The 27,707-nt window shown below is 36.3% G+C and overlaps 1 protein-coding gene across 1 annotated transcript; it reads right to left on the bottom strand.

The window, feature by feature from the left end:
- On the bottom strand, nt 1-27,707 carry cd82a (CD82 molecule a). The gene is made up of 9 exons (XM_056461419.1): nt 27,603-27,707; nt 20,275-20,346; nt 15,569-15,641; nt 6,864-6,988; nt 6,514-6,588; nt 4,265-4,363; nt 3,722-3,895; nt 1,871-1,954; nt 1-1,227 (listed from the first exon to the last, which is right to left on the bottom strand). The coding sequence occupies exons 2-9, from the start codon at nt 20,335-20,337 to the stop codon at nt 1,150-1,152; spliced, it is 771 nt and encodes a 256-aa protein (XP_056317394.1). The 5' UTR covers nt 20,338-20,346; nt 27,603-27,707; the 3' UTR covers nt 1-1,149.

Here is a 27,707-nt window from a genome sequence, read left to right as displayed (position 1 = left end):
TTGGGTCAGTTATTTATTGCATCACATTCGGCTTAAGAAAGGTACGTAGTTACAATACTTCTATAATTTCATAATTACTTGGTAGGGGACTGTATTGCCAGCATTACAAAAAATAGGATTTGTTTTTGGAACATTAAAACACTAAAATAAGTGTGTACCTTTTATTACAAACTAAAAGTTTTACAAATGTAAAAGAATTGTTACAGATGACAAAGAAAACACTGTTAGAACTCTTTCACTATACCTGTGAAAAACAAGTATACAATTAAAGACATAGTGGTGCCAGAGAAGAAACTCAGTTAAATTAGGATCAATGCAATACAAAATAAATCAAGTCTGCAGTCAACTTTGGGGGCGAATCTCTTAATTTTGGTTCACATCATAGAGGAATATCTTCATATTGTACTTCCTTACAAACGTGCTCATACAAATAAGCTCGATTTACGCATGTAGAAAAAAAGACATACAATTTATCATCTGTACAAAAAAAGGACTCCCAAGACTTGTCCAAATCAACATGCAAATGAAACCTAAAATATATACACACTAATAAAAAATTAACCTGAAACAACACTGATGTACAAACATAAACGGCAGACTATAAAACACAACTTTCGTATTTGAGACATGCCACTACAGAAGGGTGGGAATTGTGTCAGTCTATGTATACCACAAACTGCTAAATATCCAAGTGAAGTCCTGTGTTTTAACAAAAGCAGGCCCTTTGTGGTTTTCCTGTTGTCTATAAAGAGCAAACTGAAGTTTAATAGGCTGTTAACTCATAGTTTGGGCCTCTATGATCAAAGCAAAAAGACTAGCCTGGGTGTTAAAGAGTGTCGGTGTATAAATAAAGCATTCAGGGGCAGCAAGTCTCGTCATACACGTTTCATTCATTTATGTGGGCAGCTTTCATGTGCTATACTTCAAACTGTCATACAATAGGCTATTCAAAACGGACTAAGAAGATCTCATTAGACATCACAGGGATAGTGTTACTGACAAAGAGTGACAACTCATGATAAAACATAACTAATATGTTTTTTTCATTTGGAAACACTGTGTATACTGTAGAAAAAAGAGGGAGATCTGTTTTTCCAAAAAGACTAAAAGGACTCAATATATTTATGTGTGAGTGTCTGTGTTTCCTTCTCAGTACTTTGGTACTTTGGTGTATTCTTCTTGGTGTACGCTCTTGCAAAGGCCCATAGAAAGTATCATTCCAAGCAGCTGTAGGAACAAAAATAAAAATTATTACAATGAGATCAAAATGGAAATCGTATGCATCACATTTAACCTAATGTAGGTCCCATTACTTTTCTTTTTAAAGATCAAAATGCCTCATAGATATTTCACTTTATCATGCTACAAATAGGAACTAATCACCAGGCCCAATTTCCTGAGAACAACCTTTGGCTAGGACTATTATTAGTTCACACCAGACTAGGAACTCTAAAATGATGCAAATCGACATGATGATGTGCTGTTATACAAAACCAACAACTGGACAGAGGTCACCAAAATCGAATTAGAGTTTTGATTGTGTGTTTTATGATAATAGAGATAATAAAGGTATAAATTATGCAACAGAAACTACATAAAGCACACGTTTTCATCACTGTAGGTCCTAATGTGGTGGATTAGACCCTGCTCTAAAGTAAGAGATGATTTAATTCCCCTGAATAATGAATATAATTGTAATAGTTCCCAGTTCCTGGGGTGTAAATGCACCAAAGAAGCTACTTCTGCATATATATTATATACTTCTGCCCTTTAAATGTAAAAGCGTTATAGGACCCCTATAAAAAGCTTTGCTGATGAATACCCTAACATTTTGTAATATTACACACAAGGCAGAGGAGATAAAACATACCTCAATGACAGCCACACCAAGACAGATTCCCAAAATAATTCCATAATTTGTGAAGAGCCAGCTCCCCACATGCTCCAGACAGCCCTGATGAAGAATGAAAAACTATTTTGTAAGAGCGTTCAACTAAACTAGAACTGTTACCAAACATTATACATTAAGCATAATATAAATAATAATTAATAAAAACATTATCTGAGATAGTGCTTGGTTTTTTTCATAACTGGCTCATGGAGATGTGTGATAAAGTTGCCCTCAGCATGTAGTAAAAGTGCATCTGCTGTTTCAAGAGTTCACACTTTGATATTGTTTGATAAAAATAGCAGGTTTTTCATGCTGTCCCAGGAGAGAACCCTGAGCTTGGAGATAATTTAGCCCAGGGTTCTCGCCTGGTCAATGAGCATGTAAGGGGGTACAAGATCAGGTAGTTCTTGGGAGCTCCCCCTGGCAAGGGAGGAATGAGGGAGATGGAGTGGATTGGGGGATTCTTCGGAAAATGAAGATAAGGGAGTAGCTTTAGACAGGCTACTTATAATGAGTTTAGATTAATCTGATTGGCTTACTAATGATTATAGATGAGAGACCAGCTGCGATCAATCATATCATGTGCTCCTCTCGAAATTAGTTTGTCAAACTTCACTTAATATAAGCTTTTCATATGAAAACAGAATATCATGTGATTACTTTTTCTCTCACATGAAAATGCTCCATGTTTTATTTGTGTTTGATGTGATTATAATGTGTTTTTATTCTGTAAGGGCTCTCAATTTCACACCCTCGTGTGTTTCCAAACCACTATGACTGACTTTCTTCTGTGGAACACACATCAAGGTTTCTGCAGGTTTCACCAAATCAAATTTAAGACTCTTTAAAACATTTTTAAGACCATGAAGAATGAATTTTCAACGCAGAAATTCCATTGAAAATACTGGGGTAAAATAAACTCATATTTTAAAGACATGACGGGGGGGAAATGGAATTTATTGCAGTGCTTCTTGTCCGATCTGACACCCACTTCATATCGAATATCTAACAGGCAGTGAAGATCGCTGATTTTTAAAGAAATCAGATCCTAAATGTGACAATTTTGTAATGTTAAGACAGTTCACCAGAAGCCCTAGGGCTGCCTGTCTGAAAATTAAAAGTCTGTGTGCATATAGCCCATTACTCATTTCTTAAATAATGTCTCAAAACAAGCAGACCTTAGTTGTCATTCATTTTCTTTTCGGCTTAGTCCCTTTATTAATCTGTAGTTGCCACAGCGGATTGAACCGCCAACAGCAAACATTTTATGCAGCGGATGCCCTTCCAGCCGCAACCCATCTCTGGGAAACATTCATGCACACTCATACACTACGGATAATATAGCCAACCCAATTCACCTGTTCTGCATGTCTTTGGACTGTGGGGGAAACCGGAGCACATATTTAAGTGAATTTAAGACTTTTTAGGGCTTAAAGTTGTTTTTGAAGACATGTTGAGACTTTTTAGGACCCCACCGATACCCTGTCCATTAGATTTTCTGACCATATAATGGAAGTAAAGTATTTTCTGACCATACAACGTGAAATAAAACGGTTTAGTTTCCACCATTCTTCAAATTATTTTATTTCTGTGTTAAAGAAGTAAGCAATTCACACAAAGCACTTTTATATTCCACTGTGCTACTTTTAGATTATTTTAAATGTAAAGCTGGACAGAAATGTTTGACCGCTGTGTTCACATTTGACAATCTAAAAATGGGGTGCACGAGTCAACAGAAGATTAACGTTTTTAAGTTGGAGAACTTTTTCTTTAGCTCTAGATGAGCACTTAACATGCTAGATTGACCACCATTAGCATTATTTGCCCTACCGTCTGATAGATGGGCCAGTCACTAGAAGAGGCCTGACAGAAGCCGTTGTCAGGTACAATTGGTGCTTGGATGGAGTAATTGTGGCAGGAGCATGGGTACAGTGGCACTGTATTGTTCTTTATTATTTGGTTCTCGTCCCAGTCCATGCGTCCATTCCAGCCACAACACTGCATCTGAGAAACATCAGAAACAAAACAACAGGGCGTTTTAATAAGCATTCTATAATGCTGAGTGTAAACCACAATTGCTCAACACACATCCCCATCGTATTTTTCTTATGAAATGGTTCCAATATTCAGCCTACGGCCTTTTCTGGCGAATGATATTTGCATTACCTGAAAGGGAGTTTTAAATACAAGCAAATGAACAGTCAACAGTCAGTTGTAAAGCAATCTAACAAGCATTTCTACATTCCAGAGATAAAACCGCCCACAGAAGTGGTGTGTTTTTCCACTGCAATATATTCAAATGAGCTATAATACACACTTCAAACCTGAATTTAAAACAACATGGGCTAAGAGTTCTGCCCATTCTCAACTCACTGTTCTCTGCAGGTAGTCCCAGGCCTGCTCTGCGGTTTTGTTCTGTCCAGGGTAGTTTGCCACAACTTGAGACACTATTTTTTCCGTCTCTGTCTTCAACTGCAATGAAAGCATGAAATGGTTTAATTTTCTATAGCTCCAGGAATTTGGCCATACATTCACTTTGCTAAATTAGTTAGCTACTAAAATGTGACACACTTGCTTCAGACAAATCTTTATTTACATGAGACAAACTTCAGCTAGGCTCATCTAACCTGTTTGTGCTTGTGGCCAAACAGTTTGTGACAGATAAACAATGAAGTGACAACGTCTATCATCTACCTGCTCCAAATACTGATTTACTCATATCCTGCTCCGATGCTTCCTATAGTGTGCTCGGGGACACTTTCTGCAGTGTGACCTGGATGGAGTGTGCAGAAATGTTGGTGTGTACTTCTTTTCCTGTGTCGAACATGTCATTTGATTCTATCTTTTTTTTTTCAGTTCAACAAGTGTTCCTCAAAAAAAAAAGTGTATTTTTAGGTGTGTGCAATAGGGGGCAGTGTATATATATTTTCCTCCACCGATTCTCCTGACCTCGTTTCTGGCTGTTCCAGAAATCTAAACAAACCTTCACAATGAAATCTTGCTGGCAGAAGAAACACATGGAGATCTGACCTCAACTATTCTGTGTTTCGCTGAACATGCAAGTCGTAAGTCCTTCACTCAGAAATGTTTTAATTGCAGACCTTAAAGGGAGAGTTCAGTCAAATATAAAAATTCAGCCATTATTTAGTCACCCTTCATTTGTTCAAAACTTATTTGAGTTTCCTCCTTCTGTTGAATACAAAAGTAGATATTTACAGTGCTGGTTGCTGAAACCCGTTGACTTCTCTAGTATTTGTTTTCTTCCTGGGTCCAACCAGCATTGTAAATATCTACTTTTTTATTCAACAGAAGAAAGAAACTCATAAAAGATTAAAATCACGAATAATAAATGATGAGGTCATTTTCATTTTTGGGTGAACTACATTAAGAAATACTCTGAAAATGTCTTCTTGTCTTTCAGTCACCTTTATCTCATTCACAACCTGTATGACTTTTTTCTTTTGTGACATACAAAAGAAAATACAGTTGAAGTCAGAATTATTAGCTCCACTGTTTATTTTCCCCCAATTTCTGTTTAATGGAGAGAAGATTTGTTCAACACATTTCTAAACATAATAGTTTTAATAACTTATTTCTAATAACTGATTTATTTTATCTTTGCCATGATGACAGTAAATAATACTTTACTAGATATTATCCAAGACACTTCTATACAGCTTAAAGTGACATTTAAAGGCTTAACTAGGTTAATTAGGTTAACTAGGCAGGACAGGGTAATTAGGCCCTTTTTGGGTTATTGTATAATAATGGTTTGTTCTGTAGACTATTGGGGAAAAATAGCTTATATAAAGGGGCTAATAATTTTGACCATAAAAAGGTTTTAAAAAAATTAAAAACAGTTTTTATTCTAGGCTAAATAAAACAAATAAGACTTTCTTCAGAAGAAAAATTATTATCAGACATACTGTGAAAATTTCCTTGCTCTGTTAAACATCATTTGGGAAATATTTAAAAAAGAAAAAACAATTCAAAGATTTAATAATTCTGATTTTAACTGTATGTGACCCCTGCTGGAATGCACACAGGTTAATTTACAAGCTAAAGGCAAAACAAGTGATATATGTCAGTTTTGGTAGAAATTCAGGTTTTCAAAATTCAAAAAAATTATTTTTTTATTTTCATTCCAAAAATCTTCATACACCCAGTACCGCCTAAATCCTTAGAAGACCATATATCTCTAGGAAGTACTCTATCACAGTGAATTTAGCTAACTGCAAAACGGAACTCAAAACTCTATTTATGAATACCATGTGTTTGAGATCATATTTCATGTTTTTTTCTTGCACACAAGTTTATTTTTCATTTATAGCATTGAAAACTTTATGTATGGTGCACTACTTGGAATATAACTCTTTAAACCAGATGTTTGTGCAAGAATGTTTAATATAAAAAGTGTTATTTGACACATGTTGTAGTTCTGGTTTTTAGTTAAACATTATCTTGCATGTTAAAATAATTTTTTAATCAATCAATCAATCAATCAAAACAATAATTGTTATATCGGCCAATTATAGAAAATTGTAACCTCCTGAGGTTGAGTAAATGATGAATTTCCATTCTTGAGTAAGCATTCCCATTATTACACAGTAACATTCACTCACCAAATCACGCTGGAAGTAGATGAGAATGGCCACAGCCACTTGGGCCAGGAGAATGAGCAATAGACAGGTAAAGTACTGTAAAAAAAGAAAAGAAAAGAAAAAATATCACAGAGCCATATAAACACATGTGCCAGATTTCCACTGCACTGCTATGTCTCAACATATGTGCAACAGAAACGCAACAGCTGCTTCAGTCCTGTCTGCTCAGATCATGTGAAGCGAAACCGCTCAGCACAGCAAATTTTTTACATGTCAGCAGAAGTTCTTTGAGTTTGCATGAGAAAAAAAGTGATTTACACAAAAACAAACAAGCAAACAATTATATGGTGCTGAGAATTTTTGTGTCTTACCAATCCAAGCAAGCAGCGGATTTCATAGATGGCTCCCAGACATCCCAGAAATCCCAGAAGCATGGAGAAGGAGCCCACACCAATCAGAATATAAGAGACCACCTTCAGGATCGTGGATGACTCCTCTGTTAAAGAGAAACACAAACACAATGATGCTTACTAATCTATCATTATATAATTGTGTTAAAGGGATAGTTCACCCAAAAATGAACATTTACTGCCTATTTATTCACCCTCAAGTTGTTCCAAAGAATTATTGGAAATATAGGAGTTTGTTTCTTTTACTGAAAAAAAAAGATATTTTAAAGAAAGCTGAAAGCCTGTATTTGACTTTCACGTTAGGAAAAACAAAAACTATAGAAGTCAATGGTTACAGGTTTCATTTTTCAACATTTTCAAAATATCTTCATTATGTATAAAGAAAAAGGAAAATTTTAAAAGGCTTGAAACAAGTACAGGGTGAGTAAATTATGACAGAATGACATTTTTGGGTGAACTATCACTTTAACAAAAAGTAAATATCTCTTATTTTCTACTTTAATTAAAAAAATGTTTTAAAAAGTACATATAATTTGTTATATGCTAAAAAAAAAGCAACACAAAAAACAAACCCAAACCTTTGAACAGCAGCATAACTTTTAAAACATGTTTGATATATTGATAACATGCTGTAAATGTCAATAAAATATTTATAAATGCTTCTAAACTTAATTAAACCTTATTCCAAACACTACAGTTTAGGGGTTGAGGTTTACAATTAGTGCAGCCACTTAAAGGTACAGTTCACCCAAAAATGAAGATGTATTTCTGTAATAAATGATTTACTCATCCTCCACTTGTTTCAAAACTGTTGGAGTCTCTTTATTCCGTTAAACACAAAAGAAGTTATTTGGAAGAATGTTGGAACCCTGTAACCATTGACTTCCATAGTATACAGCTGAAGTCAGAATTATTAGCCCCCCTTTGAATTTTTTTTTCTTTTTTAAATATTTCTTAAATGATGTTTAACAGAGCAAGGAAATTTTCACAGTATGTCTGATAATATTTTTTCTTCTGGAGAAAGTCTTATTGGTTTTATTTTGGCTAGAATAAAAGCAGTTTTTAATTTTTGAAATACCCTTTTAAAGTCAATATTATTAGCCCCTTTATGCTATATATTTTTTCGATAGTCTACAGAACAAACCATCGTTATACAATATCTTTCCTAATTACTCTAACCTGTCTAGTTAACCCAATTAACCTAGTTAAGCCTTTAAATGTCACTTTAAGCTGTATAGAAGTGTCTTGAAAAATATCTAGTCAAATATTATTTACTGTCATTATGGCAAAGATAAAATAAGTCAGTTATTAGAAATGAGTTATTAAAACTATTATGTTTAGAAATGTGTTGAACAAATCTTCTCTCCGTTAAACAGAAAATGGGGGAAAAATAAACAGGGGGGCTTTTCCACCTCTGGAGGCAAATGGTTGCAGGTTTTCAACATTTTCAAATTATCCAATTTTTGTGTTCAACAGAGAAAAGAAATTCATAAGGGTTTGGAACCACTTGAGTGTTAGTAAAGGGTGAATAAAACTATCCCTTTAAGCTCTACCTAATCAAATGCACAATTGCCAGTCTCAAAAGCAGCAAGTCTGTAAATACAGTCTCTGGTCGCCCTCATGAATATGCACTGTGTAATGTTGGGATAACCCTTACGTTCTTGACTGAGTCATGATGGCGGTTTACAGTACCGGGCGATGCTGACTGTAGGCTGTTGTGGCTTTACCTCAGAAACTGCCCCTGCTTCTGTCAGGCTTTTTCCATGCGTGCTCTCATAGACGCCTCTGTCATATCATCCAGCCTCAAAAAGACCACAACGGCTCCCCAGCAAAAACAACAATACCACAGACAGCCTCGCAAACAATAGTGCAGTGTGACCACAGAGGATACAATGGGCCATCATGTGACCTGATGTAATCATCATTACCAAACCAAAGCACTTAAATGAGATGACCATCTCAAGCCTGATGATTACAGCATGCGTCAAAGCACAAATAACAGAATGAGTTCATCCTTTCACACGGGTGAGAAGACACGGTCTATGGTTTACATAATTTAGGCTAATTAGTAATTAATGATTAAGCAACTGGATACTGAGAAAAACAACAAGATACTGAGAACTAGCAAACTGCATGTAATCACAAACAAACCTTAAAGGGACAGTCACCCGAAAAATGAAAATTCTGTTCATTTACTCAACATCCACTAGTTTCAAACTTTCTTTCCAACTTTGTTTTTAGTGATTTTAATTATATTACAAAACCCAGCAAACAGTACAGAGTATTAACTTATGATATTTCAGAATGTACTTTCCCACCCCAACATTTGTTAAACAGAAATGACATTTAAAATACATTTTATATACAATAAAATACAATACAATAAAAATAAAATACAAAAAAAAAAACATTACATTGAATTTTAAATTACAGTCATCTTTACAAAGACATAAAATTTTTATCTATCTATTTATAAAGTGACTGAAAGGAGACCACACTTTTTTAAAAGTCTCTGCTTTGCCTCTGATTACGTGTTAATTTTTCAAGAGCAAGATTATCAGACATTGGGTATTTTTCCATACCAAAGCTACAATTCGTTTAGCTTGTATAAAGCCGAAATCTATAACTTTCTTTTTGTTTGCATTTACTGACACATTTTCAGAATATATATAAAGTTTTGCTTCCAAAGAAACATTTTCTCCAGCCATTTCACAGACCACACCAACCACCGCCTTCCAAAACATCTGCATCTCTACACACTTCCACATACAGTGAAAAAGAATTCCAATTTCATCTTTACATTTTGTGCAATGGTCTGAAATATTAGGGTTAATCCGATGTCATTTTACAGGTGTAATGTAAGTCCTCATCATCCATTTATATTGCAGTATTCTACATCTGGTATTAATGGTTTGAGTTTGGGCTAAAAGACATGCATATTCCTATTCCTCAAGAGTATGGTCTCTTTTCCATGCTGAAAGGTATGATAGAGAATTGTCTTTAAGTCTATCCAGTGATGTCTTCTAAAACAAGGATATCATTCCTCTATCATTCATGTGATTTAAAAATGATTTGTACTAAGGTAAAATATTGGGGCTCCAAGTAGGTTTTAATTCTCAAATATTTAAAACCTCTGTAGAAAACAAAAGAAGATATTTCGAAGAATGCTTGTAACTAAACCATTGTTGGACCCTATTGACTTCCATACTGTAGTATTTTCATATTTACATACCGTTTTCTACTATGGAAACAAATGTAGACCATCAAATTTCTTTTTTTTTTTTTTTTACAAACATTCTTCAAAATATCTTCTTTTGTTTTCAGAAAGTAAACATAAACCCATACAAGTGTGAAACAAGTAAACGGTGAGTAAGTTTTCAGTTTTTTGGGTGAACTAACCCTTTAAAGACAATGTGGAATGAGTTACTTGCTGTAATTTTTGACCAAGGCAAAAGAAATTCTCACAAGATTCACAAAGGTTGGTTGTACTGAAATGTTTGACTTCAACAAATAAAAAGAAAAGAGTGAGTTTTTCAGTTGGAAATAATGAGACAAGGCTCTTTTGTGTCATGTGGTAAATATTATCAAAATTCTCTGTCTCCATAACAATCCCACAAACAATGGCAGAATAAAGAACTTTTTCCTTAACAAAGCAAAAGCCTTTTTAAGTTCAACCGCTGCGCTCAGCAGAAACACAGTTCAAAGCTTTTGGCAGAGGAAACCGGTTGCGACGTTTCAATTATTCTGCCCAAACCCTAAGAACGGGCAGTGACATTGCAAATAAAAACATAAAACATATGTATCTGTGCTTCAGCTCCAATTGTGTGGGCCGCTCTAAATCTCAACCCACCCCATGCCTGTTGAAGTGCCTAGCGGTGTCAAACGGAAACAGGAAAATCCTCTAGGGATCAGTGAGCCAGTGAAGGCCACTGGCATCTGGATTAGAAAAACAATGATGCTCAGAAAACCTTTTTTACGACGAGGGGGAAAAAGGGGCTCACTGTTTGTATGCATGGTTAGGAGTCCCAACAAATAGCCAGCGGCTGCTGTGCACTGTAGGAATGTGTCTGTCAGATGAGTTATGATGTGCAAAGGAGGAATACGAGAGGTTGACAGATTGACTGCTGTTGGTATCTTGCTTTGGTGGGAGCCTAGCTGTTTTTAAATCAGCTTTATGTTCTGAACAATCAATCAAGCTAAGAAAAAATAACCTTTTTATGGCACAGCCACTCAGACTGGGTTCAAGTCTTGGGTCAGGGTACAGCATTTTGCAAGGCAACCTTTGAAAGTCGACTGCTAAGTTAATCTGAGAACTGTCAATGTGCTTAAAGCAGTGTTCATTTACACAGTCTTCTGTTGTGGACTTAGAAATAAGCTCAGTCCTTATTTTGTCATGTCAGACACATTACTTTTGGCAAACTTTGCCATGCACTAAAATGGAATTTAAATTCATTCATTCATTAATTTTACTTTGGCTTAGTCCCTTATTTATATCAGGGGTCACCACAGCGGAACGAACCACCAACTATCCCAGAATATGATTTACACAGCGGATACCCTTCCAGCTGCAACCTAGTACTGGGAAACACCCATACACTCTCACATTTACACACACACACACTACAGCCTGAATAAAATTTTGTTTATTCAATTCACCTATACCGCATGTCTTTGAACTAGTGAGGGAAACCCACATGAACATGGGGAGAACATGCAAACTCCACACCAAAACGCTAACTGACCCAGGTGGGACTCGAACCAGCAACCTTCTCGCTGTGAGGCACCAGTGCTAACCACTGAGCCACCTCAGAATCTGAATATTAGTTGATTAAAAAAAGGAAAAATCTAAATTTTATATATTAAACATATTCACTGTTCAGTTTCAGCTTACAGCCCTCAAATAAATCCCTAACATTAAAATGTACTTTACTTTTTTATCTCATTGTTAGGTCATTAGTTTTTTTTAACGTCCAACATTTGCTGTATTGATTTTCATTTTGTGGATTTTTTGTCTTCACTGTTGGTCAATTTTGTTTTTGATTTGTTTTGTCAACTATTAAAGAAATTATAATATTATTATTTGAACAAATATATTTTATTCAGCAAAATTGCATTACATTGATCAAAAGTGAAAGTAAAGATTTTTCTGTTGTAAAAATTTTATATATATAAAAAAAACAGTTTTTAACTTCACACAATGGCACAACTATTATAAATAATGATCACAACAAGAAATGTGTGTTTAAAATCAGCTAATTAGAGTGATTTCAGAAGCATCATGTGATACTGATGACTGGAGCAATGATGCTGAAACTTTACCTTTGCAAATCACATACACTACCAGTCAAATGTTTAGGGTTAGTAGGACTTTTAAAGGTTTAAAATAATCTTCTCCTGCTCACCAAATTGCATTTATTTAATCAAAAATAGAGTAAAAATGGTAAAACTGTGAAATGTTATTGCACTATAAAATAACTGTTCAGAAGTAGTTTATCATTTAATCATTTATTCCAGTGATTTTGATAATGAATTTTCAGCTTCATTACTCTAGGCACATGATCCTTCAGAAATCACTCAAATATGAATTATTATTATTATTATTATTATTAATATTATTATTATTATTATTATTATTATTATTATTATTATTATTATTATTATTATTATTGGTGATAGTAATAAAAGCAGTAATGACTGGAGTAATAATTTAAATCGAAACTACATACAATAAGTAAGTAGTTATTTAAAATTTTAATAAATATTTAAAATATATATATATTTAATACATGTTGCCTACTGTACATATAATCTGCTTTTTTAATGTAATTATATTTTTAAAAATTAAGGTTCAGCTCTATTTACGATATAATACATATAGCTTTGCTGATAACAGATAAGAGACTTCCTTCAAAAACATTCACAAATCTTATCGACCACAAACAGAGGCTCTTTCTTTTCCCTGCTAGGAAATACTTGCTCACCACTGTTAATTTGTTCTGTCCAATGACTAATGCAATGAGAGGCCTGATCTGAGCATTGACGTGATGCATGCTAATGAAGCAGCCACTAAAAGAGGCCTGTGTGGCAGCGAGGGAGCACCTGAAGACTGCCTCAGATGTGCTATGTCACACACAGGCCCTGCCTGGCTCGACTCAATAGCTGATCTGGAGCCAGCTGTGAACATGTAGCTCCAGCCTGCTCTACAGTGTCTGTAAGACCCAGACCCGGTGACCCAGAGCTCCCTGCAATGGCCTCTGGGCTGGAAAACAGATCAGAAGAGTGTGTGCATGTGTGTGTGTTTGTGTTGGGTTGGGGGTGGGTGATGAAAAATACAGAGCTCATCCTGGACGATCTGTCCAAAAGCCTGAATCATGCTCTTTAAGACCAGAGTAACGATGATCATCAAACGCAAGTCAAATGAGACCCAGATGGCTCCTGTAAAAGTGAGTCACAAGCCCAGGAGGGTTTATTTAAAGGTAAAACAGGGTAAAACTTCACTAATGAGTGCTTAAAAGACAGGACCAGCGAGCAGCTCTTCACAACACTTCTTCTAAAACATCTAATGGTTGTTCTGTTAGTGAAGTTCATTTGAATAACTGTGAAACCTGCCATATGAACATTGGTGCACACCATACAAGTGGATGGTAACTGTTAAAAAATATGGGTCTTGGTCTTTAAATATGAATGCAACACCAAAGACTTTCTAAATAAACCAAATACAAGAAAAAAGGTCACCAAAAATTATGCCACAAGATGTCACCTTAAAAAAAGATAACTCAGGCAAACCTGATATTTATGTCATAAACATTTGTCAGGTTTTCTTGTTGTGAAAAGTTGTGGCAGTGTGAACACACCAAGATTAAATGTATAATTTTGTCCAAAAGTGAATGAAACTACAAGTGTAAACACACCATTTGCTTAATGTGCAGTGGTAGATGAAGCACAAAAATCAAGCAATTGAGTAAAAACATAGTTAGGTGTTTACTGGAGACTTGCTCCAAGTGTATTATTTGGATCAGTGACTACATTTACATGTAGATCAGTAATCAAATTATCTGCCTTCACCTGAATCCAACAATAATATGATCAAGGTGTTTACATGAGTTGCTTTTAAAATGTTCCTGTCATGATCTGTTTTACATGTTGCAGCACATAATTCGATTAACATCATTGCGTCACCACGCTATCCTTGTTTCCCTTGGAGTTTCATGTAATTTCGCATGTTTCATTGTTAATTTGTCAACTTTAACTGCAGTTTGGCACTTTCACTTTCAAGTAGGAACATTTCATGCATGCCCCCCTTGACAAACGAAATATTGAATGAGAGTATGAACTGCTGGAAGAGTGTTGATTTAATAGAATTTGATATCGCAGGCTGTATGAAGAAAAAACCCTCCGCATTTCACAATGGAAGTGTCTGTGCTCATTCACTGACTTGGTAGGTGCAAAGAGTAGTGTCAAACTGCCGTGTGTGTATCAACAATCCTGTCGCAAAATGCGAAGAAAATCCTACACGATGGTAATAGTTTGATTAAGGTGTTTACATGTCTGCACTGCATTTTAATAATGCGACTAAAATCGGCATACTCCACATCTTAATTTGATTTTTAATTAATCAAAAATGGCTGTTTACATGGCAGACTCTAATCAAAGTATTGTCAGAATCGTATTAAAATCAGATTATTGGTGCCCATGTAAACGTACTTAGTGAGTCGTTTACTGGAGTCCATTTGAATCAGCCATTTAGCGTGAACTCACTTTGATCGGATCATTGGAATGAGCGAGTCAGTAAATCATTCCATCAACAAATCATTTAAACCAGCAAGTCGTTAATTGGAGATTTGTTATGACCGAATCGTTTAAATAACCAATTTGTTAACTGGAGATTGACTCTAATCAACTCACTTGAATCAGTACACTTCTGTCTGCAGATTCACTCTATCTGGATTATTTAAAGTGAGCTGATGACTCCAAAACGGATCCAATCTGATCTGTCAGATTTGCTAAATATTCATTCACTGTGGGTTGTGAACCAATTTAACAGCATTTAACAATACATTAACGAGTAGTGGAGTACAAAGTTATAGTTAGTACAAGTTTCCAAAATGGCAGCGTGGTGATGCAGCAGGTAGCACTGTCGCCTCACAGCAAGAAGGTCGCTGGTTTGAGCCTTGGCTGGGTCAGTTGGCATTTCTGTGTGGAGTTTGCATGTTCTCCCTATGTTTGCATGGGTTTCCTCCAGGTGCTCTGGTTTCCCTTAAAAGTTCAAAGACATGTGGTATAGGTGAATTGGGTAAGCTAAATTTGCCGTAGTAAATGTGTGTGAATGAGAGTGTATGGGTGTTGCAGCTGGAAGGGCATCTGCTGTGTAAAACATATGCTGGATAAGTTGGTGGTTCATTCCGCTGGGGTGACCCCTGTTTAATAAAGGGACTAAGCCGAAAAGAAAATTAATGGGTTTGGGTTGTGAACAATTAGGGTTAATGAATAAGTTTCCAAAAATAACAATTTTAAAAAGTACTATAGTGAAATATGAATATTTACCATCCACCACTGTTAATGTGACTGTTTTGTAAGTTAGTAGGAACATAGCTTCCCTGCTTGTTTGACTAGATGACATTTTATGGCTTTCTCCTTGTTCACACACATTTTATCCAGACACTTACGCAACACTGCAATGAGACTCTGATTGTCTAGGAGGATCCACAGTCCAAATCCCATAATCGTAGCTCCGAAGATCTGTGAGAGAGATGAGAAAGAAAAGACAAGGGGGTCAGAGGAAGAGAGAGGAGGAGAGAAAAAAGAAGGAGAGAATCAATCATGTAGCGCAGGACAGGAGGGGAACTAGGGGCCCCACATTTCACTTTACAAGCTGCAACTTGTTCACTCCAAACCTCTTGGACAGAGCTAAAGATGGAAACTCGAGCATGAATGCGTTCCCTCAAGGTTGTGTTCACGAGTATGTGAGGAACACGCTAATCCTGGCCTGTAGGAAGCCATGAACTGTTCCCTGATCTCTAGCGGTGGGGTTCCAGACTCGTTCTTTCTTTCCTCTCGGCTCACATCTGGGATTGATTGGGCTGCGCTTCTGCGTGGCAGTGGCAGGAGGGGAGGAAGGGGGAACTCGCGGATGTTGCATGAGTTCAAGAACACCACAGCTTTTGCTAAGCCTACTCAGGCAAACATTTCTCTTCCATCTCAATTTCTCTTTTCTAACAACAGGGTACATAGGGTGCAAGGTTTGGTATACATGCTAGAGCATTATAAGCAGTGGTGCAAAGAGTAAGTACTAATTGCCAAAAAATATAGTGCAATAAAGTATCTGTTGTAAATGCTACTTAAAGTATGAAGCTGCATCCCAAATGGCACACTATACACTATACATTTAAGCACTTACACACTCAACAGAATAGTATATGAATGTAGTGTCGTCCCAAATGGAATACTAAGCGGGAATTCAAACCATATCCTAGATGATGCTTGACGGTTGCCAATTTAGTGAAATAAATGACCAAACTACCAAATAATACCTGCCATGAATATAACCGCATTCACCACTGATCGGTGATATAATCACTCTTGTAAGAGAATTTTGCTTTCACAATCCAAATTAAATAAAGCTATCCAACATGTGCACCCAATAGCCCCTCCCCTTCCGCTACATGAGCAAAGCAGTGGCCACTGAGTGTGTTAAGTGTGCATCATTACACACTTCATTTAACCGGTTAAATAGCTGCATCATCCAGGTAATTTAAGTGCACTAATTATTTTTTGAGTTTTCAGTGTGAACACACAACTATTTATACTACAAAATGACGTTAAATAGTGCAAAGTATGCAATTTGGGACGTACCTTGAGTAAAAGTAGCCCTTCTTAAAGTACTCAAGAGTAGTGAGTATTATGCTATGCAATTTATTTCACCTTACACCCGGAAATTCAAAATGTAGCTTACATCAGAGTGATTTTCTTTCAAGGGTCTTTCAAAGTTAACTTGTTTGCCTTTCATAGACTATGAATTTAAAATGTGAGCTTAATTTAATGCGAGAAAACATTACATTAATATAAGCACCTATAATAAGCTGACAAAGCAGGTTGAAGTGTTTACATCTGGAGCTAAACTAAGCTTGTGCAGTATTGATAGAATACATGCAATTTGTGCATGTATTTGAAAACGTAATGTTCTATAGTGCATTTACTTGTTGTTTAAGGCATCCTTCATCTTCGGTCATTGCGTGTCACAATTTAGCATTTTCTTGAACACCTTATGGTGTGTATGGAATATCCTGTCACAAAATGCGGCGAAAATCCTAAACAACGGCTTGATTGCTGTGTTTACATGTCTGTACTGCACTTCAATAATGCAACCAAAATCGGCATACTCCACATGTCTTAATTCCATTTCTGTTTAGTTCGATTATGACCTTAATCTGATTATTTAAAAATCTCTTTGTTTACATGATCGAATCTTAAGAGTATTGTCTTAATCGTATAAAAATCTGATTATTGGTGTCTATATGAACGTACTCAGTGCAGTCGATAGTATAGCGATCATCATCTTTATAATTATAATCCGTGGCATATATAAACCTCAAGACCTTCCTTTTTCTATACTGCTGTTGACATACATTTGACTTCCTTTAAACATTTTCTCAAGTTCATTTTTAAACACGTATTTAAGTGCATCGGTTGTGTGACAAATGGTCGGAATTAATCATCGAGCTCTTCCTGTGCGCTTTGAGCCTGAGCACCCTGGCCTGCAGAGAATAAACTTGGATTAGAGATTTCATTTTTTCCCCCTGCATGGAACAACCCCAAGAATGACAAGAGAGAGCAGGCTGTTTCTCTCTCTCTGAGTTGGAGAAGAGTAAACTGTCCAAGTAACAAATGGCAAACACTTCATCTGGACGGTAACTAGAGTGCATTCCTGTCACAGAGAGATGCACGACTGCTATGACGCACTGATCGGACAACTAATAAACATGTGGCTTCTTCCTCAACTGGAGGACCTTAAACAGTACTGACTTATTTATATCAATCTGAAGATAACACCGGTTCAGTAAGTATCAGTGTTAAACTAATATTAAGGAAACTGGGACATCAGCTGTGAGTGAGCTTAGAAGCAAAATGTATAATAAGAAACAGGCTGGGGAAAGGTTGTCCCACTTGGAAAACCTGCAGTACAGTAACACTCATAGAGCTCGATGACTTCCTCAATGAAGAATCCAGTCGTAAAAGCAGAATTAGCTGTAGAATGTCGCAGAATTTGGCACATTTTGGTTAAATCTTGAATGCATTAGATGTAGGGCTGTACACTTAATCAAATCCTGATGTGGTCTAGTGTTGGTGAATATTAAACCAGAAAAAAATACAAAAATAGGCTCATTTTACAAGTCACCTACAGTTAAACTGTTGAGTTTTACCATTTTTGAATCCATTCAGTTGATCTCTGGGTCTGGCAGGAGAACTGTTAGTTTTGCTTAGCATAACCAATTGAATCAGATTAGACCATTAGACCAATCTACCCATGTATCCTTTAAATAGTCCCGCCTTGCTTGTGCCTGCTGCAGCCCAGTACAACAGCAAAGTCCCTTGATAATTACCAAAGTCCCTTTAAAGCAAGTAATTTCAGCAGCCATATTTGAAATGCCTCTCGGGCAGTATGCTCGGGCATTCTGTTTGAGTGGGGAAACATCAATATCTCCAAAACTGCTTGCCAAGCTATGATTAAATTTCATATTAGGAATCACCAATGAAATTAAACGACAACCGTCTCTTTAGTTTCATTTTTAAACATTTGAATCACACAAAATCTGCAAAAACTCACGTCTGGTCCGAGCCCCTCCACTGGAGAATCTTCAGTCTATAGCGATTGACGATTGGCTCCTGTACTAGAAAGGCGGCGCTTCATTCGCCATAATGAACGTTAAACTATTCCCCATTCAAAACTATAAGACATGTCTTGTGTTTTCTACAGTCTTTGTTATTACGCCGGAATAAGAGTATAGTTCCTAGCCATATCGACCTTGAAAACGGCAACTTTTCATTTTCGGTTGGTCTTAGTACATGATGTAACTAGAGATGAGTCACGCTTTAAATGTTCAAGACACCCTCGAGTACTTTTTTTGAAATTTTAACAGATTTGTGTGTGTTGAGCATCAGTTAAGATAAGCTATGGTGCTCATGATCGCGCGAAGGTGAGTGACTTGTAAAAGGACCATTGTAAAAGCGCTATACAAATAAAGGTGTAAATATTTGGAGTTAAGGTTCAAGTGAGTTATGATAGCGCAAACTGAAGACCGGGGAGGATTGTGATCACATGCCCTGCGAGCCCGCCGTCCGCTACGCCACTGGGCAAGAGACCTGCTCCACTGCTATCCACTGTCTGCATTTAGACCCGGGTATTAAGGAAGAGAGAGAAGTCCTCATTTATAGTGTTTATATTACAATCTTTATTATGATATAATTGTGGTTTTGTGTATGAGAAATTAGGAATAACAAATGTAGCAGGGCATTAAATTACTTACTGTTTATTTCTTTGCGTTTTAACTTTGTAAAGTATAAAATCATGGGTCTCCTCACGGTTTGTGTCTCATTTTGTGAGCCAACTGACAGCAGTTGTTCACTGCCCACTTTTCCCCCTGCTCTGCTGGCCATGCCCACTCCTCCCTGTGCTGTCAGAGCTCCACGCCCATCTCAGAGCATTTTTTGAAAAATTTCGGAGGTAGACTTGAACCAAAAGACAGGGGTTTCATCGGCATGGCTAATTAAATATGAAAATTATCAAAGCTCTTTTCTGAATGTTTTGAGCAAGATGCTAATGGCTAATCCGATTCAATGATCTATGCTAAGCTAAGCTAAGCTAAAAGTGCTCTTGGCAGACCCGGAGAACGGCTAAATGGATAAAAAAAAAATGGTAAAAATCAACTGTTCAACTCAAGAGGAGTTATAAAATGAAAAAAAGTGGAGTTTTCCTTTAATAAAAAGGGATTTGATTATAGATTTAACTTAATAAACAATAAAGAATTTATGAACATTTAGTAATGTTTTACATATTAACATTCATGTGTCATAAACTATAGAACTAGCAGGGCTATATATGCAAAAATGATCACTACTTAAACAAATAAATGCTGGAAAAACTGTTTGTTTGTTCATGACACTTCCTGCATAAATAATGTTTTAAAAAACAACCTTATTGTTTGACCTAATTCTAACATTAAAAACTGAACCTTATTAAAAACTGAACCATATTATTTTGTCTAAACTAACATTAGTTTTAGATCTAGTTCTAATCAAGGATCAATAACAAACCACAAAGTAGATTCAACAAAGCAACAATTTAATTTTTAAAGAAATACGAAGTGATACTTACAAAGAAGATAAAGTTGAAGAGAAACAGGAAGTACTTGGTCGCAGTTATGCATCCTTTCCCCATTTTGCTGACCTGTACAATACCAAAAACAAGTAAACAGCCTTAAATGAAGGATCGGTTTATATGATACACATCAAAGAGAAATGGCTAATCATAATATTGCGTGAATCAGTGGCATTAACAGTTGGATCATAACAGTGAATGTGAGTTTCATAACAAACAGTACAGTGCTTTCATCATGCGCACAGACCAGTTTAAATATTCAATACTGCATCCACATGCTTTCAGACACGCCACGCTGTGATCGTCAGATAAATCTATAGACAAGCCCACAGATCTAAATTCCACAGGAAGGGTCAATACTCATCTCTAGACTGCGTGATGGCTGTTGCTACACTTTTTTTGGCGATTGACCCACATTCCCGCTATCATTAATAGGTTAGTATTATACAAGCTTCACATGCTATTTGTGGGTCTGTGGTTTGTGCGTGTCATACTTTGGCTGGTCTGATGACCCCAGAGTGAGCCAAAGAATTGTGAGTGTTGATAAGCAGATATAGAGCAACAACACAAGGTAACTGAGGCCACAGATGGAGGAAACACTATGGACAAACACGAGAGTTCATGCAGAGGATTCTTATGGTGAAGATGAATGGAAGGACTTTCATCCCACCATTCAGAGATACTACACTAGAGATTCTACATCTGAAGAACCACGTTCACACTTGTTAAATGTTTTAAAGTGATAATTAGATCGCATTTGACTTGAGGGCATTAAAATATCAGCAAAGAATTTCATGGGTGCATAAGCACACTTAAAATAATGGATGTGAGGAACGTTTAATGACACTAAACATTTCTATTGTAAGTAAAAGTTTTGCAGCACAACTATTTTCAAAACTGATAATAATAATAAGAAATTATTTTGACTAGCTAATTATCAATTTTAGATTACTTTTTTCATTAATTTTCCTTCGGCTCAGTCTCTTATTTATGTATCAGGGGTCGCCACAGTGGAATGCTTTGCTATTCCAGCATATGTTTTACGCAGCGGATGCCCTTCCAGCAGCAAAATTGGATGGGAAAAATTTATGATCACGTGACACTAAAGACTGGAGTATTTGTGCTTAAAATGAAGAATTGTCTTTACAGGAATTAATTATATATAGTTTAATTAAACAGTATTATAATATTATATAACTTAGTATAAATAGTCAGTGTTTGGGGTAGCACATTATAAGTAACGTGTGTTACATGATAATATTACTTTTCCAAAATTACTTTTAAAAATAAGTAATATTATTTGAGTTACTTTTTAAAAAAATGTAACGCGAGTTACTTTTTACCTTGCTTAATTGGCTTTTAAAAAATATACTGCTGAATAAAAATGACCTTAGTCAGGTTGAATCACACACTCAGTGAGAGAGAGCATGCTGTGATGGAACAGACAGTCGTACTCATCATCATTAGGTCTGTTTTTTCACAGCAGATGATTCAGTGTACTGTTCTACTAACCGTATAACTCAGGATATTTGTTTATTTCGAGTCTGAGGGGCTATCTGGCATGTTAAAAAGTAATAAAGTACTTAGCCTACTAAAGATGCAACCATTTCACACAGACTCAGTTAAATTTGGTTAACTGGTTCGACCGGCTCACTTAGAAGATCCGATTAAAACATATCATTCACGAATCACCCGTCATTACTACAGTCAGTCAGAAACAGAAACAATGGCAGCCCGGAGACTTACATTTTTGCAATGGATTTATTATTTTGTTATTTTGAAGGTGTAGGTTATATAGGTGGTTGGGTAATGCAGACCTTCTCTATAAAAAAATGAAAAACCAAGCGGCAACCTCCCACTCTCCCTCGTGAAGCAAATACGGAAGTAACTGAAACTGCAATTCATCGAAATTCCACTAGTCCTGGCTCCATAAGAGCACATTTCTATTGAGCCCACTGTTAAAATGGCCAACTTTACAGCAGAAAAAAAGGTGTTTACAGCCTGGTACAAAGAAGGATTTTGGTTCATATAACTAATAGTACCCTTCATGACAACTGTGAGGAGGGCGAATTTTTTATAACTGATCCGTTTAGTTTATATTAAGTTATATTAAGTCTAAGTCTGCAAAATTAAGGGCGGGCCACTTGAGTGACAGCTAGGTCCCGCTGATCACAGTCACTTTACCTCAACTATTTCCGACTGATAAGCTGCTGAACTTGGCATATACAACATATTTTTGTTTTGGCTTTACATAGTCAATTGCCTTTTTGGAATTATTTCCTACAATTATTAGGTAATATGGCATGCTGTGCACACATAATTGTGCTCACAAACCATTCAAGTTGCCTCAATTTCCCAGGTGACTGAAATTATATACTTATATATCATATCTTTAAATGTATTTGTTTTATTTAAGATAATTTATAATTTTCTTTAGAACTTGAAAGCACTGCAGAATCTGACATACTGATTAGCTGTAGTCTCTAGAACAGTCATCTGAAACTTTATCATACAGTGTTATCCCTAGATTTCATAAAAAGCCTTGCATTTACTGACACAGACTACATTTGAAGTGTTTGGAAGTTATTCGCGTTTTCCTCTGGTAGAAAAGCATCATAAGAACAATGTTAAGTGGCTCAATGTATTACGACAGTATTTTTAAAGGACTAAACACTTTATTGATATAGTATACAATCAAGCACATGTGGTCAGAACACAAACGAGTCACAGGTAGTGAAGTATTAATCTTTTCTCCCAAAGAAAAGCCTGTCTAAGCAAAATGCTAGCAGGTGTCTGTAGCTTCGCTCAAGCTCCACCTTTTTGCCCTTGTTTGGTATCCCCCGGTCTGTGCAATGACACCACGACTACTTGTAGCTTCTTTAGAAACCTAAGGGTGATGTCCCGAATACTACGTCTATATCTTTTACAGTCTATGGGGAAAAACACCTGCAAGTTCTGAAAAAGATAAAACCTCAACCAGGTAAGGAAAAGTAATGCAAACGTAGCTCAAAAATAATATAACGCATTACTTTCCATAAAAAGTAACTAAGTAATGCAATTAGTTACTTTTTGGGGGGAGTAACTCAACATTATAATGCATTACTTTCAAAAGTAACTTTCCCAAACACTGTAAATAGTAATATATAAACAGTATTTGTATTAAACTATTTATATTTAATACTATTATAGAATTTTTTGGGCTGTATATGGGATGAAATTGATAGTAACAAGGCAAACATTTCCCATAAGCCACAGAGTGTAATTAGACAAGAGCTTTTTTCTTTTTAGAAAATGTTATTAAAACTTATTAAAACTTCACAAGCAAACTTGCATGAACTTTTTTTAATTAACTCACGAGGAACTAATCTTGTGAGACTGGAATACAATTTGAAATGTGTTTAATTTGCTAGTTTCATTTTAGTTTCGAAAAGCGAATCACTGGGCTGCTGAGCTGAGGCCAACCGACTCAATTAAAAAACTCTTAAATATTCCCACCATGGGAGAGACCGTAATGTTTTTTTCAGACATTAATAAGTCCCGAGCGACACAAGCCTGTAGAGTCAAATTACCTGCACATCCTTCTCCTTCTGCAGAGAGAAAAGAAGACCTTTTTTTTTTTACCTGAAGCTAAATCTCCTAATGTTTGCACCATGTCTTAGACGAAACAAACAAATGGGGCCGTAAACTAATTTAGCCTTGATGTGAGCACTGTTGTTCTGATCTAGGCCAGCATTGATGTACCACTTATGAAGGTCACAACTATTATGTCTACGTAAAAGAGTGCCAACACACATGCAACTTCACCCAGACTGATAAAAAGTGTGTCACGATGCACTAAAATGTGAATCAGGCCAACACCACTCTACAGGGAGAGAGATGGGAATATATACAAGATCAGGCCCTGTTTATCAGTAACAGTCGTCTTATCTCCAGTTCCCCAATGCTGAAGTAGCAATGTATCCTTAATCACCCGGAAAGCTTGCGAAATGAGTACGCCCACTTTCTCAGTATCCCGAAAGCAATTAGAAGTATGCTTTGACGCAGAGGCAGGCTCAAACCCCTCATCCTGAAGTTCATCAACATTCAGCTCATCCAGCCAGAAAACACTGAGGCTCCAGTTCACACCCTCCCCCACACTCACACACATACAACCGGCTTTGATTTCCCACCACCACAATGGCAGCTTTCAGCCACGCTGTTCACATGCAACAAAAGGAGAAACTCCACACACTCTGGAGCCCACTGTAGCTTTAAAAGTTAACACAAAATCCAAGACATCCTTAAAGGGGCGGCGACTTCGACCATCCAAGGTGAACTCATGACTGTTATGAAATCCATTCTTTGCCGAGCAAGAGTGCTTATGTGCAAGCTTATCTGAAGCCTAAAGTTGACGACTGAACTCTCTAAAGGATTTCCAGAATTTGTCATTTCCAAAACAACTTCATTGGGATGAGTGCTTGCCAAACGGGTTGTCACAGCAACCATCAAGCAGGCTGGCATGAAGGGGTGCAGTGTCCCCTCTTAAGAGACTAAACAGTCTCACAGCATGGAGGAAATAAAGAAAAGTGAAACCCCAATTGGGGGAAACCCACATGGGCCGGTGGCCTTGTCTATCAGCAGTTACTTCAGCCAAAAACAAGGCGTACATTCATTAGGATGGTTAATCTCTCCACCTGAACACAAAGACCAACTTGATGCCACCAGTCATGTTAAAATGGGCTGCACAAGTGGCTACTAAAATGGCCTTGAGAAGTTATTAAAAGCTGACTAGATTTATGATGAATGATGGCTATGGGTTTAGCAACATTTTAGCAGCAGGGAGAGGTCAGAAACATCACCTAATGATGGAATGCAGGCAAACTGGAAGTTTATTGTAAAAGAAAGTGTTATTGTTTAGAGATAGCTTTTGCGAAACTCTGTTGGATCTGTTTATCTTAGATGCATGTGATAATCCAAAACTCCAAAAGTGAAATGAAACTAGAAAAATGAGACAACTGTTTATATATAGCAGTCGTGAGCAGCCACAACAATTGACTATGGTTTTACTACAAATGAAATATAAGTATGGTAATCATAATTAAGGTTGGAAATTACAAATTAACTATGGCTTCTCTACACTACCCAAAGTTTACTTTATAGGCATGGGCTGGTATACAATTCTGAAGGTATGATAACCTTGAATAAAAATATCACGGTATTGATTACTGCTCTAAAATATTTTATTTTTAAATGTCTGAGTAAAAATAAATAAATACAACAACATCTTGAACACAATATATTTTATTTTAGGAAATATTCTAAATATTTTGGAGCAGTAAACATGTCAGGCTAAATAATTAAAATAAAATCTTCATTACTTTCAAAAACACAGATTTCTTTACAACACATAAAAAAACCTTACATATACCTTAGGAACGGTATAGCAGAAAATTTAAGCCTTTTTAAAACCGCGACTTTTCCAAACCGTTGTAAAACTTGAAACCGGCTATCGTCCCATGCCTAGTTTACTCTGCTATTTGAAGTGGTTGTACACATTGTGTTTAATGTGTCAAAAAAACAGTTACTACACTTTTACTATAATCAACATTTATTACGGGGCGACGCAGTGGCGCAGTAGGTAGTGCTGTCGCCTCACAGCAAGAAGGCCGCTGGTTCGAGCCTCGGCTGGGTCAGTTGGCATTTCTGTGTGGAGTTTGCATGTTCTCCCTGCGTTCGCATTGGTTTCCTCTGGGTGCTCCGGTTTCCCCCACAGTCCAAAGATATGCGGTATATGTGAATTGGGTAGACTAAATTGTCCGTAGTGTGTGTGTGAATAAGTGTGTATGTGTTTCCCAGTGATGGGTTGCAGCTGGAAGGGCATCCGCTGCATAAAACAAATGCTGGATAAGTTGGCGATTCATTCCGCAGTGGCGACCCCGGATTAATAAAGGGACTAGGCCGAAAAGAAAATGAATGAATGAAACATTTATTACACTCGCAATTAATGTTTGTTTACAAAAAACAATCTTTTTTTCTCTCAAGAAAATTAAGATGTTTCCATTCGAGCTTAGTTTATTCACACTGTTGCTATAAACTTCAAATATCTGTTGTTCCCATGTACGTTTACTTTCAGCTAATTCTGAACAATAAAAAAGTCATATGAAATCTAATACATGTATGCACTTTACCTCCTAAAAAAAATTTTATGAGCTACTGAATAAATTAATAAGGTGTAGCCTACTTGCAAGTTTTTCAATTAAATGGATGGCTATCAAATAGCTATACTTTGTCATTTACTGACTGAAGTTAATGCCAAATGACTTTTGAAAGCCAAGCTCAAGACTCACTTGTTTAAATTGGCTTCTAATGCATAGCACTGACACTTCTTTATGTTTTAGTGTTTGTTGTATTTTATTGATACTTTTTTGTGTTATTTTGCATTGTCTGCTTTTTAGTTGTGCTGTATTATTTGTTTTTTACCTGTGTAAAGCACTTTGGTCAACCTTGGTTGTAGTAAAGTGCTATAAAAATAAAGGTTGATTGAGGTTTAAACTAGTCCACTTACTAAAAACACACACAGCGACAAAATTTAGGAAGACAGACTAAAACTATCAAACTTCGTTCACCTAATGTCAAATTCCCATTCGCTTCCAAACAGAAAAGTCTACTTTGCTTCACGTGCCAAATCACTTACAGTTGTAAACCGACCTGACCTACATACGACAGATCTCATATTACAGTTCATAACCAGTGCATTAAGCCATCTTCACAAAGACAGCTCCCCAAAAAAGACTATTATGATGAAAAAATACAATGTTCAGGCGAGGAAAACTAACTTTTTCACAACCCTGAACAATAACAACACAGGAAAGTTATACGCGGACTATGAACAATACATCGTAAACGCTTTTTTATCATACCCGATGGCAGCTCTTCTAAGGAGGATCAAAATATCACAAACAGAAAGCGAAATCATTTGGGACCTTTCGTTTTATAGAAGTAAAATGAACAAACATAAATTAAATAACAAAAAATGGACTCAAAAGACAAAACAGCTAAAGGAGCAACAATTGTAAACTGTTCACTATTAGGCTACTGAACTGACAAACTATGACAGAAGATCGATTATAAATGACAAACCATAATAATAAATCTATTTTTGCGATATTAAAAGAAAGAAAAGATCAACAGAAACACTATACGATAAGCGCCACATGAATAAAGGCCATTTAAACTTTACATTGCAGTGTTTTTTTACTTTAACTGTTCCAGGCGTTAAATACATGTTCATATCAAGTTAAACAGCATTCATAACATTAAATCTCGTGTTCTGAAATCATACTCACGTTTAGAGTCGTTTACAATGGGAAAATGAGAAAGTACACTAGTTGTCAGCTGCGCCTCTCGTCCAGCGTCGATGAACCAATGTGAGTAAGTGAGCCGCGCTCAGG

The sequence above is a fragment of the Danio aesculapii genome, chromosome 7 (assembly GCF_903798145.1).
Source record: "Danio aesculapii chromosome 7, fDanAes4.1, whole genome shotgun sequence".
Classification (NCBI taxonomy): domain Eukaryota; kingdom Metazoa; phylum Chordata; class Actinopteri; order Cypriniformes; family Danionidae; genus Danio; species Danio aesculapii.
This window is presented reverse-complemented; position numbering and strand designations above follow the sequence as displayed.

Coding starts and splice junctions, on each gene's coding strand:
- cd82a (XM_056461419.1), bottom strand. CDS start 20,337: ATGGGGAAAGGATGCATAACTGCGACCAAGTACTTCCTGTTTCTCTTC. Junction 6,989..15,568: donor GAGTCTCATTGCAGTGTTGC/GTAAGTGTCTGG, acceptor TCTCTTTAACAG/AGGAGTCATCCACGATCCTG. Junction 3,896..4,264: donor GGGACTACCTGCAGAGAACA/GTGAGTTGAGAA, acceptor GATGTTTCTCAG/ATGCAGTGTTGTGGCTGGAA.